This window comes from Vanessa cardui, chromosome 15 (genome assembly GCF_905220365.1).
Source record: "Vanessa cardui chromosome 15, ilVanCard2.1, whole genome shotgun sequence".
Lineage (NCBI taxonomy): Eukaryota > Metazoa > Arthropoda > Insecta > Lepidoptera > Nymphalidae > Vanessa > Vanessa cardui.
Genome location: NC_061137.1, coordinates 5,384,002 through 5,411,344, shown reverse-complemented (window position 1 = coordinate 5,411,344; position 27,343 = coordinate 5,384,002). Strand labels below are relative to the sequence as shown.

General features: G+C 32.3%; 1 protein-coding gene across 3 annotated transcripts; it reads right to left on the bottom strand.

Annotated features, from left to right (window-relative positions):
* Positions 1-384: 384 nt before the first annotated feature.
* Positions 385-26,892, bottom strand: LOC124535513 (hormone-sensitive lipase). 3 transcript variants are annotated; one of them, XM_047111726.1, is made up of 16 exons: positions 26,692-26,892; positions 26,325-26,618; positions 22,090-22,247; positions 16,099-16,285; positions 15,200-15,413; positions 13,905-14,095; positions 12,584-12,833; positions 11,824-12,033; positions 11,264-11,383; positions 10,069-10,227; positions 7,795-7,933; positions 6,760-6,855; positions 5,550-5,642; positions 4,713-4,857; positions 3,407-3,532; positions 385-2,388 (listed from the first exon to the last, which is right to left on the bottom strand). In XM_047111726.1, the coding sequence occupies exons 2-16, from the start codon at positions 26,616-26,618 to the stop codon at positions 2,284-2,286; spliced, it is 2,487 nt and encodes an 828-aa protein (XP_046967682.1). In that variant the 5' UTR covers positions 26,692-26,892; the 3' UTR covers positions 385-2,283. The 3 variants fall into 3 exon arrangements, with proteins under 3 accessions (XP_046967682.1, XP_046967681.1, XP_046967680.1); XM_047111725.1 differs by lacking the exons at positions 385-2,388; positions 3,407-3,532; positions 4,713-4,857 and having other exon boundaries at positions 5,529-5,642; positions 7,900-7,933; XM_047111724.1 differs by lacking the exons at positions 385-2,388; positions 3,407-3,532; positions 4,713-4,857; positions 6,760-6,855 and having other exon boundaries at positions 5,529-5,642.
* Between the last annotated feature and the right edge of the window lie 451 nt (positions 26,893-27,343).

Here is a 27,343-nt window from a genome sequence, read left to right as displayed (position 1 = left end):
ATGCAAAATAACAAGTGAAAAATAATTGACTTTGTAATAAAACCGTCTGAAGTTAAGTGCGAGTCATGTTATACTGAGTATTCAGTAAAATACAAATATTGGCAAAAATTATAACAAATTTACTTATAAACGGTGTTTGATCGAATACCGATTTTTCTAAGTTATCATTGATTTGACATTTCAAAGATGATCCTACCAGATCATTGCTTAAATCGGGTTGACTTTTTAAAAAATTTTCTCAAAATATTATAGAATATGAACAAAACTTGATATTTTTATATATGTTAAAGTAGCAATATTCCTTAATTGTTTTATTTTTAAAATAAATAAAACATCAAATCCGTTTAAAGTTACCACATTTTCAATTATTTCAAATTTAAAAAAAACCTGCGCTTGAATACCAGCAGACTAGTCATACATAGCGTTTGACTGTTAGTCGAGTCTTAATAAAATATAAATATTATTTCAATTCGATTGTACTTTTTCAAATAATCGACCGTGACACACGTACGGACGGACGTTGCAATCTCAAGCGTTTTATATCTATTGACACGGAACCCTAACCAGATTTAATCTTTAATATTCTTAAATATGCTGTTAATACCGTCGCTTACTATATTCATATATACCTACTTTTATTGATTTAATGTACTCACCAAAACTTAGGCGGCGCTAAGACTTCATATTTATATATTTATAATACATTCCTTTGGTTATATTTAACCTGAATATCTAATTATTTTATAATAGTTTTATAATTTAAGAAGCAATACATTTAAAATAACAATAAAAATCCACACCAAAAACTGTTAGCAGGTAAGTTAAGTTTACTGTTTCTTATATTATAATTATTTATGAATTTAATATTTTCTTGACACAGACTATAAATTTCAGAACACCTACCACTATATGTATTATATACACACATTTTAATTATATTAGAAAAAAAGAGCGTAGAATTTTGATATTTTCAAATATCTAAACTAACAAGAAATCTTTAAGACCGCAAACAAGTAATATGTTTTACAAAAAAAAAATAACATATAGGTTTTTCAATAGAATTCGCACAAAAGATTTTAACTACAACTGTAGACACATATTTTTAACAGTTCTGTAAGAAAAACAAAACAAAAGAATTTATCATAGACACATCAATTAATTGATTTCATTAGTTAAATTAAAAACGAAAACAGTCTTAAAGAACCAATAGTTTAAAAAGTCAATAACGTATAATGTCTAACTTTATTAATATTACAGTAATTTAAATTTTGTACATCCAATTTTATACTTAAAAAAACAAAGATAATTCGACGTTTAATTTATTTAATCTTTGTGCGATTCTATTGTGTTATACATTACCTTTCAAATATTTGACATAACATAGATAGGATACAGATTAATTAATTATTGAATGTTACCGCGAAGACACGTCAAAGTCAAAAAAAAAAAAATACAAAGCGCAAGATCTCCTGGCAAACATCCAACCTCATATACAGTTTGCATAACGTATCTTCGGAAAATTCTTATTTCGAATGCACTTAATTACGACTCACTAACATAGCGTTCACTTCAAAATTTTAAAACTAGAATATATTTGCATATTAACAATGTGCATAAATAGGGTTCCACTTTCTAATGTGTATTTTTAATCTATCCAGCGTCCACTTCCATCTTAACTGGTCCACCATGAAGTTAGTACCGTAAATTTAAATTTGTGAAACTTTCCACAATTATATTTATATATCTGACATTATTACATAGTATATTATTTTTTACTAATATAGACTTAAAGCGGCTATAATCTTTATAAGCTTTAAACAGTTTGTTGATTTAAAAAATATAAATATATATTTTAACGAGTAAATCACCAAGGAACTGTTCCATACAGCCTTAATAAAACATATTGATAAATTTAAATTAATAAAATAAATAAAATGTAATTAGTGCCATATACATACATAAACATATAAAATAAGATTATTATTTCACTCAAGATATTATTTCTTCGTTAAGAAATACGAAAACACCACACCACTTTTTTTTTAAAGTTCTATTGAAAAAAAAGAACTACCCGCAGCGCGATTATTAAAAATAAATCACAACAGAGTTCAAATCTGTTTAAAACAGTTCAATTGAAAAGTATTAACAATATACGATAATAAACATTCGCTATTTTTTTTTAAATTGCTCTAAAGGCTCTGAGCGTCTGCCTTTATTCATTACGTATCAGGCACAGGCACACTTTGAAGCCTAAGTTCTATGAATACCGCAAAGGCCACACATTCATAACTCCGTATTGTCGGGCGTATTCGCGTTATTTTCTAAGTCGAGTAATTGCTTTATACGTTCGACACAGAGGTTTGAGCCTTCGTGTGCTTCTTTGGCCATCTGAAAACAGAAAAAAATGTTTCGTAAGTAAAATTAATTCCATTCTTATAGAGGAAAGCTTATTGATTATTACGAACTTATGTTGAATATTAATATGTGCAATAATTAAAAAAAAATTGACGATGTTATAACTTTTGTGATAAGTCGTGGGTGGGAGGCACCGGACATGATGGCAGAGGTGTCTTGCACAGTATTTTGACATGGCAGCGTCACTTTACTATTATTTTAAATTTTGAAATAAATGTGGTCATAGTTACTCCTTGTTACAATATCAATCTGCCAGTGAAAATGCCGTCAAAACGATCTAGCCGGTTCAGTTTGACAGACCAAAATTGTCAAAAAAAATCTAAATTGGTACATGTAGCGTATATATATATATATATATATTTCAAACAGACACACTAATTGTAATAAGTTGTTATATCTTATTTATTTTAGTCTTTTTTTTATCCTTTTGTAGTAATTTAAGTCACTTATTTTTACCTCTTGTTGATTGCGTCTAGTTGTGTTTACATCTCTTACACACTGAAGTGCTGTGTACAGTTGTAATTGGAAAGCAGATTTATTGTTAAATATGTTAAGTACTATTTCATGTATCTAAATGTTTTAATCTGTTATCTGTTACTGTACCAAACAAAATAAATAAATAAAAAAAATAATATAAATACAACAACAACAACAACAGCCTGTAAATTCCCACTGCTGGGTTAAAGGCCTCCTTTCCCTTTGAGGAGAAGGTTTGGAACATATTCCACCACGCTGTTCCAATGCGGGTTGGTGGAATACACATGTGGCAGAACTTCTATGAAATTTGTCACATGCAGGTTTCCTCACGATGTTTTCCTTCACCGCTGAGCACGAGATGAATTATAAACACAAATTAAGCACATGAATCAGCGGTGCTTGCCTGGGTTTGAACCCGCAATCATCGGTTAAGATGCACGAATTCTAACCACTGGGCCATCTCGACTCATATAAATACATTTTAGCTTAAATATCAGTACATCATGTATCTCACCAGTGAGAAATTCAAGAACCCGTGAGGCAGACCCTCTAATACATCGAGGCCGACTTCATTGCCGAGACCCTTCAGCTTCTTAGCGAACATCACACAATCATCCAGACACGGGTCGAGGTGCACCGTCTGAAATGGAATTGCATTTTAATTGTATAACTTTTGATCTATAATCTTAAAACAAATGAAATCCACACGCCTAACAAATATTAAGATTTAGGTCTAGGAGTACTTTTTAGAAAGAAACACCTAGAGTTAGGCTCGGGTTCCATGATAGGACACTAATTGCTGTAAATTTCTCATTTACAACAGCATTGTAAATCTGTTTATTTGAAAAGAACAACTATGCGAGTTTCTTGCAGTTTCTTCTCGCTAGAAGCTGCTTTCCGAAACGGTGGTAGTATTTAATTGTTGACGATTCAAAAACGCTTCATTGTGAAATTTACTTGAATAAAATTGATTTGATTTTATTTGACTATTTTTTGTTATTGTTTAATTCATACTGAATTTTCATAACGCATATATATTTAATTTTTATTTGGAGCCCTTTTTGCCCTAATTTATATTTGCCCTGTCCTGCCCTAACTAGAGGTGCAAAAAGGCTTCATCAAAAGTATAACACCTCGAATCATTGCCTCCACTGGTGACAGGAGGGCTGGTTCGTTTTTTGCCCAGAGGATCGGAATTGCGATTCAATTGGGAAATGTTGGTTTCTAAAGCATTCTTGCCAGCATTCCACGCGGTCAAGATTTATACAGTAACTAGTAATTTAATGTTAATAAAATTCTTATTTTTATTTAGTGTATTTTTTTTATAATTAATATTGCGAAACCAAATTAGACACAAGGTTGAAGTCTCACGACACCTCTTTTAATCATTGGTTTATCTTTCAAGACATTTTTTTATGCAAATTTATTTAGTGACTGAATGTATGTATATATGTATATCAAACTACTTTCCATTATTTGTATCAGTTATTAAGTATTATCTTTATTATTACTACGTGGTGGTAGGGCTTTGTGCTAGCCCGTCAGGGTAGGTACCACCCACTCATCAGTTATTCTACCGCCAAATAACATTACTCAGTATTGTCTTGTTCCGGTTTGAAGGGTGAGTGACCCAGTGTAACTACAGGCACAAGGGACATAAAATCTTAGTTCCCAAGGTTGGTGGCACGTTGGCGATGTAAGGAATAGTTAATATTTCTTACAGAGTCATTGTCTATGGGTGATGGTGACCACTTACCATCAGGTGGCCCATATGCTCGTCCGCCAACCTATACCATAAAAAAATATAGTAGAAGACTGACCAATATCCTAACAGGGGGGAATCTTTTGAGTAGATCGTCGTCGGCCCAGTACGGCGACAGCAGAGGATCACGTGGCACGGAGAATATAAACTCGTCGGATGGACTGCGAGCTATTAACGCGTCCAAGTTAGACCGCACTGCTAACCTGTAGGCGAATACACAACATAAATTATATATTGTTTAGTACAATCTATCGTAATCAGATGTTAGTTATAATATAGTAATAATACATTGGTAGATAAAGCATATCATTCGATACAAGATTTTATAGATGATAAAAAAGCGCTGAGCTAATACCTATTGACTTCCACGCAGGATATATTAGTTTAAATTATTGTATTTAACTAACATGACTTTGTATTTTTAAATGTTAAAAAAGAGTAACCGGCAAGAAATTCAGGAGTTCTTCCCGGTAGAATCTACTTTCCGAAGCGGTGGTAGCTTTACTTAATTGTAAAATGACGATTCAAAAGTGCTTGTAAAAGCCTACTGGAATAAAGTTTATTTTGATTTGATTTTTATTTGAAAGTTTCAAATTGAATAGCAGCCCGAAACGCCAAAAATAAGTATTGAATAGGACAAATTTCAAAAGTGTGATGAGGAGTATTAGATATATTAAAAAAAATAAGAATTTTTGGGCCCTAAGAACCTTTTTGGACCCTGGTTATAAGAAATATAAGTTTACGCCATAAATATAAAAGATTAAAAACTAAACAATAATAAAGTAGCTGATTTACAAAACTCTTGAGCGAATATAATAGCAATAATGTGTATCCTTAAATTGACCACAAAATACACGCAAATAAATTATTATTGTCATTTGAATCAAGTACTTACTCTTCCTGGGAAGGTCTTATATTATTCGAACCCGTGATAAATGCCAGGCGGGACGACATCGCACCCATTAGACCCGTAGCTGCTTCACTTATACTATGACAAGAATTTACAAATATATCAAGCCAACATATACGATACTATATTATACGCATCACATATAGCCATTACGACAACTACTAAAAATAAATGAATATACTATAACTGAATTTATAATATTAATATGAAAAGCGAAATATAAGTAGGGATTTCTAAATACACTTGAATGTAGCAATATTTATATTATATTTGAAAATAAGATACAGTGGCCTTCGAAGTAAGATAATTACAATGTGCTAGTAACGATTTATTTTATTTGGTCCTCACTTAGAAATACTCATTAATTAGTTATTGCATGAATTTTCATAAATCAGTTCCATATTGTAGACGAATGTATCTTGTAACAAGCTACAAATGTTCATTACTGAGGAAAATATTCTCCATTATTGAATATTTATTCTGAATAAGTTCCATTGTGATATAAAATTATAACTTAAATGTAAAAATACCTTTGACGTTATCTAATTTTCCTCGAGTCGTTTTCCTACACCGTTCAAGACAAATCATGTCTGGACGTACTTTTTGTATGAACACAAAATCCATTACGGGTTCAATAAATAAATAACTAAACACAATGATGTTCTAGTAAACAGATATGTCATTAATGCGCAAAAAGTGAAGACTAGAAAACGTCCTAATTGGGACGTTTGCCTTTAGTCGTTTTCGTCATAATTATGCCAGTAATACGTTATACATATAATTATACATCATAATTATGTAGTAATACGTTTTGCGTAATTAAAACATCTAGTTATCCCTTTTACTTATTGTTTTTATCAAGTTATCCTTTTTACTTGTAACGAAATGTAAAATAAACGGTCTCCGGCGCGGCACACTTTTTTCTGTTGTTTAGTATGGGTATAACATATCTGTTTATTAGAATATCATTGACTAAACATACATTTCTCTTGTGCTTAACGAATCCTTATCATGTGTACGCGTCTTTATCTCAAGCACCTAGCAATCATGCAGAATAAACTCACACAACAAAAATTCAAACGCACACATCAAAATATACACACATCTACATACAAAACATATATCCAATAGCTTGTTTAGTATATTAATGACTATATTATAATTGCACACAACGATAACCTAACTGCCCACTTACCGTGTCTTTATTCTTTTTTTATGTTCTTTGTTCTCTCCGTCTTGTAACAATGGCGGTTCACCTATTAAAGTACTTGAATTTTCAGATTCCGGTTCTCTAATGAAAATAAGAATTTCTATATCAACATTTTCATTAGCAATCTACACCCGTGTCATGGATTGTCCTACGACTAGTAACTGTATTTCATGGCGAACTTTAAGCTTCTATTATTCCCTATTGATTTATTTAACACTCACTAACTGTCTCGGCTCAACGCAGGTACAAAAAGTATGTGCGACTTTTACTTTGAACAAGAAACAGAAAAATATTTTTTCAAGCTAGGAAAGATGTCATTTTTCTCTAACAAAAATGCATGTATTATTGATGAAAATTAAAAAATTATTGGCAGCATTGGATGGCCAATCAAGCACTGGGAGCAATGTTGAACTCTCAAAACCCGTAAAGTTATGTATTGTCTTACAAAAATATTTCACTTCGTAATAATTTGTCTATACTAATATTATAAACGCGAAAGTCACTGTTACTCTTTGAAAGCTAGACCGCTGAAACGAATTTGATGAAAATTTTTATGTAGAAAACTTTATCCCAAGGCAGAACAGGCTCTATTGTATCTAACATTTGAACAATGCGTAATAAGCGAGCGAAGTGACTACATCTTCTAATAATTAACCATTACGCATAAGAGTAAAATGGGCATGACTTGTTACTTGACCTATTACTCAAAAGACATCTAAAAATCACATTTAGCTAAAAAAACCCGCAAAACTTGTAACTATTTTCCCCCCGTTTTCAAATAACCAATTCGAAAGGGTGTAACGAGAAAGATGAAATCAATACTTCTAGTCGTATCTACTAATAGTAATTAATATTAAAGACAAACGAAAAAACACAAAACAATTAAAACATTATGAGCACAAGTATTCTAGATTAGTTCGTTTGTTAGGTTAGTTCTACATCTAAAAAAAAAACAAGACACGTCAAGGTAGAACGGAAAAAGTCCAAATAAGACAAACTACGGAACTCTTTAGTGGGTACCTCTGTGAATGTAGGTTCTTGTTGGGTTTAACAACTGGAAACTTCCTCCCCTCGGAATCGGTATCGCTGTCGAAAACGTACCGCTCTAGGAAGTCTGATACGTACTGTTGCGACTTGTCCTCCGTCGGCGTTATACCTGCTGAATGTCCAAGAAATATTTAATAATGGTTGGAATAGGTATCCAAATTTTCAAGTTAAAGCATTCTTGTAACTACCTTTATTCTGATTTTTAGCATGCTCTTTGAGTTTTGCTAGTGAGAACAATATCAAAAATCAAAATCAAAATAAACTTTATTCAAGTGGGCTTTTACAAGCACTTTTGAATCGTCATTTAACAATTAAGTGAAGCTACCACTGGTTCTTAAAGAAGATTCCACCGAGAACAACCGGCAAGAAACTCAGTAGTTACTCTTTTTTAACAATTAAAAAATACAGTCATGTTAGTTAATATAATTATTTAAATTAATATATCCTGCCTGGAAGTCAACAGGTATTAATTCCACGCCTTTTTTACCAATGTATTTTTTATAAACGATTTGAATTTACGAAACGGCAAAGTTAAAAATGTCTGCGGAATTTTATTATAGAAACGGATACATTATAATGCACATGCCGACATAATTTTTATACACGTGCATATTATTGTTTTTTAGTTTGATTATGAAGTTGTTTTTGGTGAATTGCGGAATTAACCAATACATTAATACTTTATTAAGGAATAAATGTAATGCATTATTATATAGTATTCTATAGCTTCTCTATATTTGAACACAATAATTAAATAAATAAATTATATTCTATCTATGATTGTTTGTCTGGTACGCTTTCATGGACAATGTGCTGAGTTGAATTTGGTCTAATTTAGTATCAAGCAAGCTTGAAACCCAAAGAATACATGCGATTTTTTTTAATAAGCAATTATTGACAGGTAAGCCCATAAAAGAGAGCGAAACCGCGGGCGATAACTGGTATTATAATTTCGATTTTATTACACACACTAGAGACATAAACTCTTTAGATTGATCAGATAGTGGCATAATATGGCAAACATAAGTAAGTAGCGTCAATTGTGTAAGAGTTTTTGGGCTTTAGTAGTGGTTAGAACGCGTCCCTCTTAACCGATGATTGCGGGTTCAAACCCAGGCAAGCACCGCTGATTCATGTGCTTAATTTGTCTTAATTCATCTCGTGCTCAGCGGTGAAGGAAAACATCGTGAGGAAACCTGCATCTGACAAATTTCATACAAATTCTGCCACATGTGTATTTCACCAACACGCATTGGAACAGTGTGGTGGAATATGTTCTAAACCTTATCCTCAAAGGAAGAGGAGGGATTTAGCCCAGCAGTGGGAATTTACAGGCTGTTGTTGTTTATCCCGACCCTTTAAGATTTTGTCGTTCCTGTTCATAGCCAAAGCTTATAGATTAATCAGAGGGGTAAATAATAATTATTATTATTTTGACGACCTCCATGGTCGATGGTGCTTTAGCTACTTACATTGGGATCAGAGTAATGTATGTGATGTTGTCTCATATTTATTATATTATTTATTATTATTATTATTATTTATTTATTATTTTCATTTGTTTATTTTTTCTCGGTTTTCACCGGTATTGCACGGGCCTAAGCCAAGTGCACAACAGGGTTAGAAGTTAAGGAGGTGGTTTGTGGAGTAGGTTGTGAAGTAGATTCTATGGGGTTCTCATTTTCAGTTTGAAGGAATTTTCTTACGATCCGGCAGGTGTTGAGAATTGCAGCTTTCTGTAGTAAAGTGTAGGTGTTGGGGGGTAAATTAAGTGTTTTAATAGATTTGTGTAACTGTTTTGGTATGACGCCGGTCGTGGAAATGACTATGGGGACTATTATTACTTTCTGCAGGTGCCAAAGTCGGGTTATTTCGTCCTTCAGTTCAGTATATTTTGTAAGTTTTTCAGCTATTGAAGTTTGTAAGTTATGGGTGTTAGGTACAGCAATATCTATTAAGTATCCGGTTTTATTGTTTTTATTGATTAATGTGATGTCTGGTCTATTGTAGTGGATTGTGCGATCAGTGAGGATAGCTCGGTCAAAGTAAAGTTTACTGGCGGAGTTCTCTAACACACTTTCTGGTATATATTTATAGTACGGCTGTATGGAGGCTATTAGGTTTTGTTGATGGGCAAGTTTTTGATGGATGATATTGGCTATTTGGTCATGTCTATGTTTTATTATTTATTTATTATTATTATTATTCCTTAAAATAGCGCAATAATAATATGTGAGGGCAGCGTACCGGCGGCAGTGTGCTCGCTGGTGAGCGAGGCTGCGCTGATGGTTGTGTCTGAGGACTGGCGGCGCTCGGAGCCCGACTTGTGCGCCTGCAGCTCGGCCAGGTCCGACGGCGAGACCTCCTCGAACGACGACGGGCCCTCGCTGGCGCCCGACAGCCCCGCTGCCGCCCCAAACCATACGCTCAGGTTATATGATGACGACCTCCACGGTCGAGTGGTGTGTACACCGGTTTTCATGGGTACGCCACTCTGTCCCGGGTTCGATTCCCGGCCGAGTCGATGTAGATTACCATTAGTTTTCTATGTTGTCTTGGGTCTGGGTGTTTGTGGTACCGTCGTTACTTCTGATTTCCATAACACAAGTGCTTCAGCTACTTACATTGGGATCAGAGTAATGTATGTGATGTTGTCTCATATTTATTTATTTATATGCATTTTTTTTTACATATTTATATGGAATATATTTGTCTTTCATCTCACCTGATGGAAAGTGTAGATGAAAACTAAGGTGGTACACGCCCATCCAGAAGAAACCTGTTCACTCTACTCTTAAAGGCTCCAGAGCATTATGCATATATGCCAAGTGACTTGGAGAGCCATTTTGTGATTTCTATAGCTCGATGAAACCTTCTTCGATAGTTTTTGAGAGGATTGTGATTTTATTTTACGTTTACCCATTTCCCTCAAAGATGAAGAAACTTTAGGAAATATATATTTTTTTCCATTTGCATAACATATATCATCAATAACTACACGAGTTGTATGGCGAGATTAGGTTCTGATCCTTCAGTTATATGATAATGTGGCAGGGCTTAATACAAGTCCGTCATATATACCCATATATAATTAGATAGTTTATATGGGTATATAACATATACCTATATAAAACATCTAATTATTAGATAATCTTTAGCCAAACAGCAAGAATTAATATCTAATTTCAAGGGTGAGTGAGCCAGTGTTACTACAAGCACAAAGGACATATCTTAGTCGCCATTGTTGAGTCATTGCCAATGTAAGGTATTGTTAATATTCCTTACAGAGCTAATATATAAATAGTGACCACAGACCATCAAATGGCCTACTTGCCCACCAGTCAACCTACATCAGAAAAAAACTTATACTCATTCATAGCTCTATTGATAATATTTCGTATTATGGTTAGGTTTGGTATAACAAGATATGTGAATGGCTAACCTTGTGATGGACTAACTTTGAGAAAGCCGTTTCCTTCAACTGGCGTCGTGGCATTTGATGTACTATTTTCTTTACTCGATCGCTTCTCAACTTTGCCTCTTGCGTTTGGACTTGCATATGCTGTGAATATGTAATGTAATATAAGTGAATATGTAATATATATATATATATATACAATATGATATACTAAGTAAAAAAAAAGTAAAGTAACAGCCTGTAAATTTCCCACTGCTGGGCTAATGGCCTCCTCTTCCATTAAAGAGAGGGTTTGAAACATATTCCACCACGCTGTTCCAATGCGGGTTAGTGGAATGCACATGTGGCAGAATTTCGATGAAATTAGACACATGCATGTTTCCTCACGATGTTTTCCTTCATCGTCGAGCACGAGATGAATTATAAACACAAATTAAGCACATATATATAGTGGTGCTTGCCTGGGTTTGAGCCCGCAATCTTCGGTTAAGATGTACGCGTTCTAACCACTGGGCAATCTCAGCTATATATAAATATACTAAGTATTGTCTATTAATTGCCCTATGCATGTAATGTCACCTTACCTTTAAGGCACCTCATCATGAATCCAAAGGGCAGAAGCGGGTCCATCAAACATAGCAGCCGGGCTGGGCTCGGTATGAAGCTGACGAGCAAGGGAGCGTATGCCATGAACAACCCCTCAGGCGGACGGAGACCAGCTTCCAGAATCTTAAGCGTACAGCCTGCGATTAGATTCGCACCCGCCGAGTCACCGGCGAATACTATTCGTTTACCTGTGAATATAAAACGTTACATAAACATTAATATATGTGCAATCGTAAGTGAAAAAGCTAAAATTAATTACAAGTGAGATACAAATGGAAAATATTAAAGCATATTTTCGGATCCAAATGTCATAGTTGAGTCGTTGAACAATTATGGTTTTTACATTGTGTAAAGGCTCGGCTTTGTGAGTTCATTTGTATTCTATACACCGAAATGGCAGATTGAATCTTTTAAGTGGTTCTTAACTGAAAATCACATATAAAGGGTTATTGGTAACTCGACGTATATCCGCTAGGAGGTGATAGGGGTGACTATTTGCAATAATTTTAACCCCCATATGCATAATCCAAAAGTGAACCATTTTTGAGTTATCACGTTTTTTAGCTTTTTTTCAAAATTTGTCAAAAATGCAACTTCAAAAATTTATTTAGAAAAAAATTGTCCATAGAAATCTATTTTTCTCTTCTGATTTATAAAAACGAATGATCACTGGATATTTGTGAATATTTAAACAATCATTATAGCAAAGTTAATATATTAGCGCATACACATTCTTACCAGTTGTGCCAATTTCCTTAAAATTATTAATCATCCAGCAATAGGCAAAGAAAACTTCTTCCAAGGCTCGCGGGAAGGGTGCCTGCGGCGCCAGACTGTAGTCCACCGACAGGATGGGAATGTTGAGTTTGGAGGCCCATTCCCTGAGATAAGTCTCATGAGATTTTGAACTCTGGGCCACGAAGCCTCCTCCGTGACAATGGAATATTATACCCTCTGCTGGAGGAAGAGACGAAGACCCTTCGCCAGCCTGGAATTATATAAGTTATAGAATAAATATAAGTAAACTAGAAAAAGTTATTAAATATGCCGTATACGAAATATTTGACGAAAATTTTCGAAACTTCCGATCTGCATTTTTGGCATCAAACAAACATCATATAAATAAAATTTAAATTTATAAGGAAAATCTGTTACATATAACAGCAAAAATATTTGCAAATTTACAACTTGTATGGACCGAAAAAGTAAGATTTATATTTGAAAATCTTTTCTTAAATATAGTGTATCTGATTCTTTTAATAATCTTTTTATTTATTTTTTTCGAAATAAAGAGATACAATATGATCGGTACCCGCCTAATTGAAAACGAGTTTGATCATGAATTTTGGTTTCGACTCTAAGGAAGCACCAAAAAGATTTTTAAAGTGATTTTTTTTTTAATTCACTGAACGCTGAGCTGTGAAAATAAATATTAATAGGAAACCTGATCATTAGTTAATTTGGATGATATCCATCAACTTCGCATGGAGTAGCATGGTAGAACAATCACTGAATGAATTAGTGAATTCTCTTCTTTAACAATAGTGTTCTGTGCCCAATATTACTTTAACAATAGGCTATTTGACAATGCGAAAAATAAATTGTGAATTATTGTAATCAGTGTATATTATGAGTTTAAAAATGTTTATTTACTAACTAAACTTGAAAATAATACTTAATTTATTCAAAAATCAATAAATATAAATGCATTTTTTCAAACGTTTGTCACGTGACACAAAACGCTCCTGATTGGCCGGGCTTATGATGAAGTCACTTTCTTGTAAACCTTGCTTTTCTACTACATGTACCACAGATTAAAATACAACATAGTGACGTCACCGACCCCGTTGCAGCGCTATATTGTCCAAGTAGCGTTTTCGGGCGATATTTAAATATGGAATTTTTAATATGATATTTTTCGGCAAATATGTACTAGAAATAAAAAAACAACTTTTACTGGGTTCCTTAACCTCTACTAAATAATATAAAATGGATTTTAAAAACCAGTCAAATAGCCTATTGTTAATTTTACTTTGATTCATAAAACAAACACACTTACCATACCAATTCTCTTATTAACACTGATCAGTCTGACATTAAGTCCTTGTAATCCTATATGTACGGTTGGCGGTAGTATTGTCATTTCCTTCCCTTCGTTCGTCGTCATCGCTATGGGCTCCGGTGGTAACGTTATTATCTTATTAACGGCCACCGTTGATGACATTAGACTCGGGACGCGCTTCATAATCTCTGCGAGATAATTAATTAATTAATAATATGTCATTAACACCTAGATTGCCTTGGCAGAGTAGTTAAAGTCGCTAAGTAAATTTCTATTTTAGAACAACTTTTGGCAAAATTATGGATCATATTTTCAACTTTAAATAAACTATAAAATAAGGCCGATACCGCACAATTTCTATTTCATACTATGATTTGAAATTTATAATGTTTAGGTTTCAACTAATTTACAATGTAATAGATAATGTTTACAGAAAAAAGTATACATGACCTGTATTATACAAAATTTTTATAAAGTTTACATATATTAAAGATAAATAATTTTGTTATTCAATCAACTCTGATTAAACATATATTTGTTCTGTTTCCTAATGCTATTTAGTGCAAAATATTTTCTATTTTCATACAGGTATGTAATGTAATTTAATCTTAATATTACCACTTAAGTGCGTCATAAGCATAAATATTTATGTATTAATGAATTTATTGCTTACAATCAAGATAAAACGTATGAATGAATTTCTTATCTCGAGCCTTTGAATCAATCAATTTAATTGAATTTGAAAATGGAATCAACTCGCTAAAGGTTTTGTGAGATATATTTTTATTCAGTGGCATAACTTATGTACGTAATTTCTTTACAATCTTAGATAATAATCTTAGATATACAGGCATATCGCTTGTTTTGAGGTTATTTAATTTTTAGGATGGATTATTATTATGACTTTATATTATATGGGTAATATACATAAAGAAGAAGAATAAAAATAATATTATTAACTAAAATTAATAATATACATAAAAGGCCTCATCATTATCTATTACATACTATGTATGTACCTTATATATATATATATGTGTGTGTGTGTGCTTAATTTGTGTTTATAATTCATGTCGTACTCGGCGGTGAAGGAAAACATCGTGAGGAAACCTGCATGTGTCTAATTTCATTGAAATTCTGCCACATGTGCATTCCACCAACCAGAATTGGAACAGCGTGGTGGAATATGTTCCAAGCCCTCTCCTTAATGGGAGATGAGGCCATTAGCCCAACAGACCACTGTAAGCGAGTTGTTTAATTTACAAGTATATAAAAAAATAAATAGATCTCACCGCTCTCGGCTAGAAACCAAAAGGCCTTGCAGAATTCCACACTCGCAGACTGACTGATATTGACGATTCGCCTCGCTCGCATCTCTGGATCTATTAGATACTGGCCCCCCGTCCACACGGAACTGATGAGGTTACCGTGGCTGTAGTAGGCTTCGGAGAAACCTGCCATGCATATCGATATACCCTTGAGTATACCACGCATTGACGGCAGGAACTGGAAAACATGATAAGTATAATTCATCAATACTTTAATCAAGCATAATTCAAGTCATAATTTTTCATAGTATTTTAAAAGTGAAGGTACCACAGATTATATAATAATGATCTAGCAAGATCAAATTTTCTACTCTGTGGTTATTCTGATATGGATTTTAGTGGACTAGTATGCGTCTCCGGCTTCGCTTTGCGTATTGGGATGGTTAGGTGTCAAATAATATATATATTCTATATCATTTCTGTATCTCTGATTACGATGGAAAATTTCATGATGAGTTGTGACGACACCAAATTTTCGCATTTATAATACTTTGTAGGACACGTATAACAATTTATACATGTTATATCATACACGAAAATTTACTGATAATAATTTAGAATTTGTATTCCATAAATAGTAATCTTTTAAATATTTGTACAATAATATTATGCATATGTATGCATATTATTATTCTATAAATATTTAAACAGTCGTACTACTTATATATGTATGTATATAAGTACACATGTACCCAATTTATTTGAATATATTCTACTATTTCTTGTCAGAGGATTTATTTAAAAGATTATCTGAATCAATATTTATTATAACGTATATTCAATCCAAAGTTATTGCGAAAAAGTTGCATCTTATATTCATCAAAAATTAAATTTGATTAATTTCACACCTATTGCAAACTAACCTGAAACCCAAGACATCTTCCATAGAAACAATACTGATTTATCGTGTCAGCTTGCGAGAACAATTCCTCGGGTGAATGCGGCTCTATGGGAAACAGTTCTCCCGGAGAAGCCCACGATAGCAAGGTTTGGAGATGATGTAAACACGTTCCCAGGGACGCTAGGAGCTGGCCACATGATTCCACTTCCCTAAAAGAGAATCTCATATCATCATCTATCATAGCAATCTCAATAAATGACATTCAACTTGGCTCTTACAAGCATTTTTGGATCGTCATTTTACAAATAAATGTATGCATTTGTGTTTATAATTCATCTCGTGCTCGGCGGTGAAGGAAAACATCGTGAGGAAACCTGCATTTGTCTAATTTCATCGAAATTCTGCTACATGTGCATTCCACCAACCCGCATTGGAACAGCGTGGTGGAATATGTTAGAAACCCTCTCCTTAATGGAAGAGGAGGCCCTATCGCAGCAGTGGGAAATGTACAGGCTGTTACTTTACTTTTACTTTTTATGCTACCGAACTATTCTGGTCTGGGTAGGTACTACATCACATATTAACAGCTAATCAAACAACGGTTCTCAGTATTGCGTAATCGGGTGTAAAAGTATGAGCCAGTGTTACATCACTTGTATAACTATCATTTGTGCCTCTCAAGCGATATACCATATTAGTTAACAAAGGTGGGAGACATTAGGGATATTTAATATTTATGTCAATGTTAAAACATATGTAGGTATTAGGGACAGCCTACGGGACAGATAGTTGGAAAAAAATTCCGTCCACCTATCTACTTAAAATGAACAAGGAATAAACTCCATGTTATATCGAAAATAATCAGAGTACCTACTGTATAGTTTATACGGCGTAATTACATAATATTGAATTTAATGCTCACGTCAGCCTATAAATACTAACTACATTAATTGAATTTATTAGTTAAAAGAAAATGTATATTTATTATTTTTATTTATAGCGTTAGGTATTACACACAAGTTTGTTAAAATAACATTTACTTTATCATATTAAATCGCAGCTTGTTACACAATCTAATAAATTTCTAATCTATCTCTGAGATATCCTACGATGTTCATATTAGTCAACGTCGTAGGAAAGGAAATAATTTGCAATACGCGATATCCATACGTCGCGAGTAATATCGTAGACTAATTAATCGCTAGGCATATTTATACATCTAAATTTAAAATAGCATGTTGGTATTCTTAGTAATATCATAAATGCAAAAGTATGTACTTGATGTTTCATATCTAATGGCGCCCTTTGAGGGTTAAAATGGATTCGTATGCCGTGACGTTAAACGTTATGACGCTTTCGTATGGGGTCACGCCCCCCCCTTCGTCACCGCTCTAAATACTTTGTGTGCGTTACGCACATACTATGTGTTTCTTTGCTTTATATAATATGATTAATATAAAATAAAAATACGTAAAGTAAAGTAACAGCCTGAAAATTACCCACTGCTGGGCTAAGACCTCCACTTCCAGTAAGGAGAGAGTTTGGAACATATTCCACCACGCTTTTCCAATGCGGGTTGGCTGAATAAAGATAACGAATATATATGTGTATTACATATCTTCCGCGGCTTCGCACGCTTTAGGGGGTGAGTTGTCATGTGTTAGACCAAAAAGTAGCCTATATCCCTCCTTTGAGTTTAAATTTGCTTCACACCACATCTAATCAAAATCAGTTCATTTGTTTGTTCGTGAAAGAGCGACAGACATACAGAGTTACTTTCACATTTATAGTATTAGTATAGAAGAGTAGATTTATTATATGTTTATTTATTGCTTGCCTTAAATTTTTTCAGTAAACATAAACTTCCAGACAATCCCTGACAGTCTTTAATTTGACTCTTTTCACGCTGTAACGGAGAAAAGTCAAAAATTTTGAATTTTTATGGGTTCGAGAGTGAAATAAGCTTCTTATAATAAAAAAAAAATGACAGAGAAATAAGAGAGACATGAGAATATAAAATATAATGTTGGCGTTGTAGCAACACTTATAAATCCACGTTTTACAACATTTACTAGGTAAGATAGAAAACATATATTTGCAGTCATTTCACATTTATAATGTCTGGGACGAATCACAAGTGACCTACTTACACGTGTATTGTTTAATCGTACGTGTTTTTTTTTTAATTCTCCACAATTAGTTCAGATTGTTGGCGTATACCAGCTATACGGTTATTTAAATAAAAATCTGGCACAGAATCAAATATTTCCGCGTTATGGCATTATTATGGTGTAAAAATCATTTTAAATCAACACGCTTTATGCGAAACGAACTTTTAATAACAAAGGATACTAGCTACGTTTTTGTTTTGACATCTCTTATACAAATTCGATCTATTTGTTGCTGTTTTAATAGACAGCATTCTTATTTTGATAAGGATCACTTTTTTTTTAATTTTCTTTTAATAACAGGCAAATGTAAAATGGATGTATTTCTAATATCAAGTGAAAATACTCAAGTTTTAATAAAATCTATAATAATATACTGCGTTCTAGAATGTTTATTTTTTATTACTTCCAAATAATTCTAATTAAAATCTTGTTATTGAAATTGTTATAAATATAAAAAAAATATGAGATAAAACCCAAATTATTTAACACTAATACACAGTGGCGAGACGTTACACAGCGTACTGAGTTGATTTTCATTTGCTATATTTCAGAAGTCGACCACATCGAGGGTTCACAATTAAATGTAGAATAATATACCAAAATAGGTCTACAATTTACCAGCTCTTCCTCGACTGTACAATACTTTTCTCTGAAAAATAGTTCCCATTTAAGCCGACCATAATAGCGTTCAAGGGACGTAAAACCCGCGTCATTAATTTCGCTTTGACAAAGCAATTCTGCTCTCCGTTGTGTAAGATATTTTGAGTGTTTCAAACATTTACATTAATATTGTACCTAAATGACGTTTACGTAATTTAGTACAGTTATAATTATTAATAATAGTTATTTATTAAAAATGTTTTAAATGGTGAGTGAATTGAGACTATTTGTACATTTGGTCTGGTTCGGTACCAGCCAGACATGAGAAATTCTACCACTAAACAACAATACGTAGTATTTTTGTGTTTTAGTTCAAAGACAGTGCAACTTAAGTCATAAAGCATATATCACATAATATCCTAGTTTCGAGTCGGTAACAGTTGTCAAAACTCCAATACCTACTGTGACCACTAAGCATCGAGGGTCAATAAACACTAACTTTAATGTGTCTTTTTCTTATAAAGGACCAGATTCGCAAATCTTTTGTATTCCGTGGTTTGTATTTCATCAATTTCAGAGATAACTAATAATACCTACATATCTAGTTGTCGCTCGCATCTTCGCTCGCGTTTTATGGGTTATTCGTCAGGTTTTAAGTACTTGTAAAAAATCTGTGTCTACTCTCCTTTGTTTCAAGCTTACTTTACACCAAATTTCATCAAATTCGTTTAAGTGCTGTCCGTAAAAGATTAACAGAAACTTTCGCATCTATAATAGTAGTTTAGAAGTATATACGTGTAAAAATTTCAATAACAATTGTTCGTGTTGTCTTTAATATAATACGTAATGATTTTTTTCGTTTTTATTTTAATTATATTTTATTTATTTATTTTATATTCATTGTACATATAGACAAAATGACGTTAGACGTGTTTTGCTAAGAATTTTTATTAAAACTATTATTATAAAAACAAATGCAGTGGAAATATTTTTAACGGAATTAATTAACTTTTCGTAATTCTCTCAGATCTACTGTTAATGTTCAGTTCGCTTATCTTTGATTTATTATAATAGTTAGACGGACTGGAACCTCGCAGCAAGTGGTGATCATTGTTTATATTGTGGAATTGTATGAAATACTCGTATAATTACGAATGCGCAACCAAGCTTGGGAACTAAGAATTTAAGTTCCTTGTTGAGGTTTAACTGTCTCACTCACCCTTAAACTCGGAACAAAAACAATTGCTAAGAATGGAACACTGTCCCCGTATGACAGTTTTTAATTTATTTACTTCAGTTTTTGTTTACTGATTAACATGTATTATGTATCAATTGTATAGTACGACACAACTTAGATGTGGCATCGACAAAATTCGTAAAACCGATCACATCCGAATTGAGTGCGCTATCTCAAATTATCAATATTTAATTTTCACGTGAATATGATCTTTACACAAACGTAATAATTTGTAATATCATATTCGTCAATTTGACACGTCGATTTACGTGCACTTGCTTTCTCGGGTTGAACTGACGAGAGAATCTATAGCGACGAATAACGTCGAATGGCGCGATAGGGAGCTATTTCCATTGGTCGTGTAAATAGGCAGTAATCGGTTTTATTTTCATTTCATTGCATTTTTCGATGCTACATCTAATTTGTGTCGTCTATATACAATTTAATCAAATTCCAAATTCAAAATTTAAATTGCTCATTCATAACATTTTGTTGCTATGTAAAGCTGTCTGATCGGAATTTACACTCTACAGAAAAGAACCGACAAGGCAGTCAGTACTTAATCTTGTTTTCAAATGAAATACATTTTCATCAACTATACATCATCCAATTAATAGGTCATGTATGTATGTTATCATACATAGTCTCATTGTGCAATAAGCCTTATCTATTCATGGTTTTATTTAAATTTATTAATAAGCAACGATAAAACATCAGAGGAATTTTATTATAGAACGTATGATAGTATGACATTTATTGCTTTTTATTCTTTAAACTTCTGTAACTAAACTGAGTCGAACGAGTTTTTAAATATGGATAACTTTTACAACTTCCTAAATAACTTCCTATAGTAACGTATTTCACATTCTAAAGATTTATGCAACAATTGCAATTGTTATATCAATATACATTTTCCATAACACAAGTGCTTAAGCTACTTACATTGGGATCAGAGTAATGCATGTGATGTCGAATATTTATTTATTTATTGATAACATTTGAAGTGACGTTAATTAATATGTATATTCAAACTCATTTTAAGTTTAAGTTTTATTATCAATAAATCAAAATATACTTTATTCAAGTAGCTTTTTACAAGCACTTTTGAATCGTCATTTAACAAAATGTATTAAGTGAAGCTAAACTCAGTAGTTACTCTTTTTCGACATTTATAAATACAAAGTTATTGTTTACATTGTTTTTAATTTCATTTTTACAATCATGTATAATGAATACACGATTGATCGTTCAATACTAGCATTTGATAATTGAATAGATTGAAGTATTTAAGTGTTGTTGTATTATACGTTACGAATGTATTCCAATGGCCTGAAATAGTCTATTAATTGGCGTTACAAAGAATATGTCTAACATTTGGTCTCTATTGTGTCGATCTTTTATTCCGTATCCCATTAACGAATACTACAATACTCTTGTTAAATAACGAGTTTATTTATTTCATTAATTAGAAATCGTATTGTTTTTGTATTTACAAAAATATGTTACAGTACAGTTACAGAAAATGGAAAACGTGTATCTACTGTGTGTATCGAAATTCCCACATATATTCGGATGAGCGTTTGTTAGTTTTTATATTTTAATCTTTTTATTATTCTAAGCGATCATTATCGTTACAGATATTGAATAACTAAAGTAAATGACGTGATGATATCGCGTAAAATACCGTTGAATAATAATCAACCGTTCTGTCGAATCGCCAAATATTCTGTTTAAATAGGTTGTGATTGCTATATTACTAAAAAATTCAATGGTAACGTAAGACTTTCATGATCGAAAGCTAAAATAATACCTGTAGAATATAAATCAAGAAAAACCTTGACGTTTTAATCTAAAAAAGCGATGCCCATTTTAAGCTATTTCTAATAATCCTATGTACTCCTGCAATTAGGCTTAAAGCTTGTTCTAGTGGCAACACCGCTAGGCGGTCCGTAAACCATTTCGCCATTGACTAATAAAAAAAAGAAAAAATAAAATCTTTACTCACTTTACAAAGTAACCTTTACGAAAGAGCAGCGCGTCTCGTCCAGTGCATACTTGTCGGCTAAGTTTAAGTCCGTGCAAAACACAAGAGTCGACAACCGAAACGAAACTCCGATATCCATTACCCGGCGACTTGGCATCAAAGTCGTATGAAGGTGCTACCTGCAATTAAAACAACAATTAAAAACATTAATTATAATAATACATAGATATCAAATGCTTAACTAACAATGCTATGTAAACCCTTACTATGTGACTCGCACGATACAAACAATCAAACAGAGTATCAAGCAATCCGTACGGCCTCAGTGTAATATATTATAATATAATGAAGATGAAATTTGCCACTTTTGTTGCGGTATTTAATTGCATTGTATTAAAGAGAGGTTATAATATTATATCATATATGAGTGTGAATATTTTTTGGATATTGTAAATTGGTATACGGTAGGTTGGGTAGGGTATCACCCGCTGAAGAGAGGGTACCGCTGTTTTTTAGCGGGAATTCCTGTGTGCCGGGGAGCACTCTGCCCACATCAGTTAGTTATAATAATATAGTATAATTATGCTTAAATATTACATTAAAGTGTAAAAAAAGTCATTTTATACTAAGTATGCTTTAATTACCCATTTTAATGAACCTCTGAACACTAATCTCTGACGGTATTCGAGTTTTACTCTAAAGGATTCAATCAGTGATCGAATATTGGCTTCTAATTCAAGATTATCTAACTACTTTATTAACTACTTTGACATAATGACTTATTTATATAAAAATATATATACAACCCATAAACATATCATCATATTGCTACGACGACCTTGAAACTTATCATAATAGGAAAATTTTATAATAATATTGACCAAGTTTTTTGTATACACTCATAATACCAAATAAAACTATACAATTTGTATTAAAAGATGCAATAAAATCATTTCTGAATTAAAATATATTTTTGCTTCAAAGCTTTATTTTAAGCCAAATTTATTAGTTAATTTCTCAATCAAAAGAATCCTGTAAAGATAACGAATGTGCACGTGGTATTTAAAAAAAGTTAGTCTAGACAATGTTTTGGTAGCAATCTTAACAATACGCCTGTTGATTGATAACGGGGGTTATCTGAGTGACTAAGATGAGACATGGGGATTTCATTGTAATCGGAGCATCGTTTTATTTATTGACGAAACAAACGTAAGACTTATTAATTACACAGGCAATTTTTGGCTTTTATTTGTCCCAAAAAGGCACAGGTTATTTCGCCAATGTCAATTGCGAAACTGAGACATTGCTTTCTTTATGCTTTTATTTGTGTCAAGAGGGCACAGATTCTTTTGCCAATGTCACATGCGATGGAGATTGGACGGTACGGTCAAGATTACAGGCTTAATTTAATTTTGAAGGCATAATAGTAGCAGACGACATTGTTTTAATTTAAGTTAGATCTTATGTCAGAGTGACATGGTACAGACTGTTGGACAAACCTGCAATTAACCTAAGACCCCGGAAAATATTAAAGCTAGCTACTTAGCTAACAAGGCAGTCATAGCCAGATAAATGATTATATATTAATAACAAAATATAATATTGTTAATAAAATAATAATTACAAAGGCTTGGATCCATGACTAATGTTATAAAAGCAATAAATATTAATAATTAGCACATTATATTGTACAGAATTATTTACTATTATACGCATAAAGCCGAACTTGATTACATATAAAGGAATAGAATTGAACACGTGTCTAGGTTATCTGTGGACTGTGATGAACAATCAAAATTCAAATCAGGGCAGACTGCGTAAACACGAGTATGACCTTTTTTGTTCTCAATGTTTGTAAATTTAATTGTTTTGTTTGTAATTTATCTTATAAACCTGCTTTTCAAATAGGGAAAAAATTTGATCTATCGTTTTTTTTGTGAGTTGAGACATTATTTTATGGAATGAGAGGGTTTGGGCCCTAAGTATTCACCTGTAACATTAAAATGCAATAAGCTTGATAAATTTACAAAAAAATAATCACATAAAAACCTTATAATTAAGGAAATTATTAACAATCATGGTAAATTCGGGCTTCACTTTTTCGACTACGGTTTTATAAAAAACACATTGTTTTGTTTTTTTGACCGCCAATAATTATGCCGAAAACAACCTTTCGCGATTTTAAGACTTTATGTCTCATTTTTATCACTATATGTGCCATTAAACTAAGAATGGATTGCAAGTACACTATTACGGAAAACAAAATAATTGGGAATAATCTAACTTTGTTTTTAATTGATTGCCGCGTTGATAAATTATTTAATAACTTGCTCTATTTGCCGTACGGTTCGTAATGCTACCAAATGGCAAAGATAATTGTGGGAAAATCAAGTATCTATAAGTATACAAGTACATACAAGTAAAAAAACCAATCAAAATAAAATAATTCTTATGAATCTTTCATAGATTAATAATATTTATGTAACAATTTTGAATAATATTAATATATTTCAAAGTAGTTTTCAGGAATAAATTGCAATATTATTTATTACTATTTGATGTAGGAATACCTAATATCATTGCCAAAAGTTAGTTTTTTTCAAATGATTAGAGAGCTGGCGAACATATCGGTATTCGATTTGCTCATATTTACGTAACAATAGGGATTAAAGTTCATATCAATACGAAATATGAACCGATCTAGTTCAGTAAATTAGTTAATAGTAGTAGTTAGTAATTATTAAGGGATCGTCTAATAATCACCTGACTGTCAAGAAAAGAGAAATAATCACGTAACATTAAAAACGGGAATGGAGTGAGATATCACGTGTATTAACTATTTGTTAAACGGTCAATTTCTAAAGCAGCACTTTATACAAAGTTGCCTAAGAAGAATTTTAGCACTAAAAATGATCGCCAGCTTCGACCCTGTGAGGACGTACAAATGGTGTGGTATTTCTGTACAAAGAAAAATGTTATGGCACAGGTGAATTTATGTCACAGTCAACCTAACGAAATTCGAAATGATTTCAGACAATGTTAGTCTTGAGTCCCAATTTCGCAATCTTTTACGGGCCGCCTAGTAAAGTCAAAGGTTCGATCTTGATGCTTGGAATATTATCATCCCCATTTCTAGCTTAAGCTTAATTGTAGGGGGAAATCAGAATACTAGTAAGTCCTTAAAACAGGTCATTGTTACTATTCTTTCACGCATCCTAACGTGACAATCAATCATTAGATCAAGAAAGATTCCCTTTCTAAAAAGTTGTTTAAATATTATATGATTAATGGACAATTGCTAAATACTTAATTTAGTAATGTAACTTAGGTTGTGCGAAGCAATAACATTTTTTTGGTTATGCTGCATATTTGTAAAAATGTAAGCGTCAATAATTCATTTGCTAACTGGCTGCATCTGAGGCTGATGGTTATCAGATAGGTTTTATTTCCTGAAAATATTTTTTCAAATGGTCTCAAAATATAAATCGAATAGAGAGACATATATAGAGAAGTCATGTACACCTGCTTCCTTAACATAATTTATTAATATAGAGCAAAAAATTCAAGACATTACAGCACAAAGTAGTAATTGTTATTATAATTAAATTTATATTGCAAACAGCGGCATATGTTTATTTAAATGAATTTGATGATAATAATTGGAAAAGTATTACTCAAATATGTAATGATAATTACCAATAAAATGACTAGCAGTTGGTATTCAGTGTTCTGAAAATTTACCTTAAATATATCTAGTATGCCCAAAGTCAATTATAAATTATAATAACAAATAACAATGATGTATTTTGTTAAATATGTAGTATAATGTAAATGTTATTCAAGGGGATTGACAAAATAATAAAATATAAATATAGTATAGCAAAATTTTATCCTTGGATGTTCAGATATATTTGTCTTTCTGTTCCTAAGTATCATTTTCAACACAATTCTTTCATTCATCCATAAAAACTTTTAATAACCTACGCATATGTATAATTATAACATTTCCCAATAATGGACATAAAATAAACAAAGTTTATGCAACAATAAAACAATAAAAATGACCTATAAACCTATTGGCTTAAAGAAGTGATAGAAAGACCACCTTTTCTGTAATCATTATTACTTACCTGCCACTATGCTACCATAAATCTTTATTGCAACAATTATATTAAAATTACCCTATTTGAATTAGAACAATTGCTCGATTATTCTATTTTAAAAGTGGAATAATAATGCGCATGATGTTTACATACCTTACGAACGTGATCAACAAGAGGCCAAACAGTATCTATATGATCAATCAGGGTCATAAATCCTTGGTAAAGACGCTGTCCATTTTCACTATCATCAGGATGAAAGTAAGTAGCATTATTCTGACATGAGTCTTTTAAAGCCTCGTACATAGCATACGTCGGAGGTGCACCTTCAACAGTTTCCTCGCAGCATAATGACGCCTTAGCAGGCGGATCCGAAAAGTCCATCTTTTTATAATATTTTCCGCTGCCGGTGGCAAAACGAAAACCACGACTGAACAATCTAAGTTTCATCTGTAAAATTTTGGTAAGCATAATGATTAAGTTCGTTAAGCTCTTAAAGAAATTAGCACTCAAATGTATTTACAAAATATATCGCGAGCAAATGACATCGTATGGTTCGTATACTGTTTGTAAAGGTCGGTGTCAGAAATATTTAGTTTAATTTGACAGTACTTTACGTTTACATTTGTTGCTATTATTCATTGCTAGTTTAATTATATTACGTATTTTTCCCGTATATAAAATGCCCGACGACTAAACTGAACGAATGATAAACAACGATTGATTAAATGTCATGATAGAAAATGACAGCTGACCAGCTGACTGCTGCTGATGTAACAAAACGATATCTGACCTAAGTAAAGCCAATACTACACACTCTCTAGATCCATACATATATTTATTGTAGTTATTACATTTAAAAATATGCATTTTTAAGCGGAGAAATTACATAATGTTACTTCATTTTATTTCGGTTCTCTAAAATAACAAATAAAGAAAATTTAAACAAAGTGACTTACCAATGCAATTTTTTTTCACATCGGCGACGCGAATGCTGGTGCGGATTTGTTGCGTTTACATCTATATATGCGGATGCGGATTTAGATTTTTTTTACAAAGAAAAATATATAGGTATGTGAAAATGTATTAATTTTTAAATGCAGCATTTAAAACAAGAAAGGATTAATAATGAAGGTAATACCAAAAATACTCTTGTTACTCTTTCAGTTTTATAA

Coding starts and splice junctions, on each gene's coding strand:
- LOC124535513 (XM_047111726.1), bottom strand. CDS start 26,618: ATGAAACTTAGATTGTTCAGTCGTGGTTTTCGTTTTGCCACCGGCAGC. Junction 7,934..10,068: donor CAGCGAGCACACTGCCGCCG/GTACGCTGCCCT, acceptor TTGGACATTCAG/CAGGTATAACGCCGACGGAG. Junction 5,643..6,759: donor AAAAAAAGAATAAAGACACG/GTAAGTGGGCAG, acceptor TTCTTGTCATAG/TATAAGTGAAGCAGCTACGG.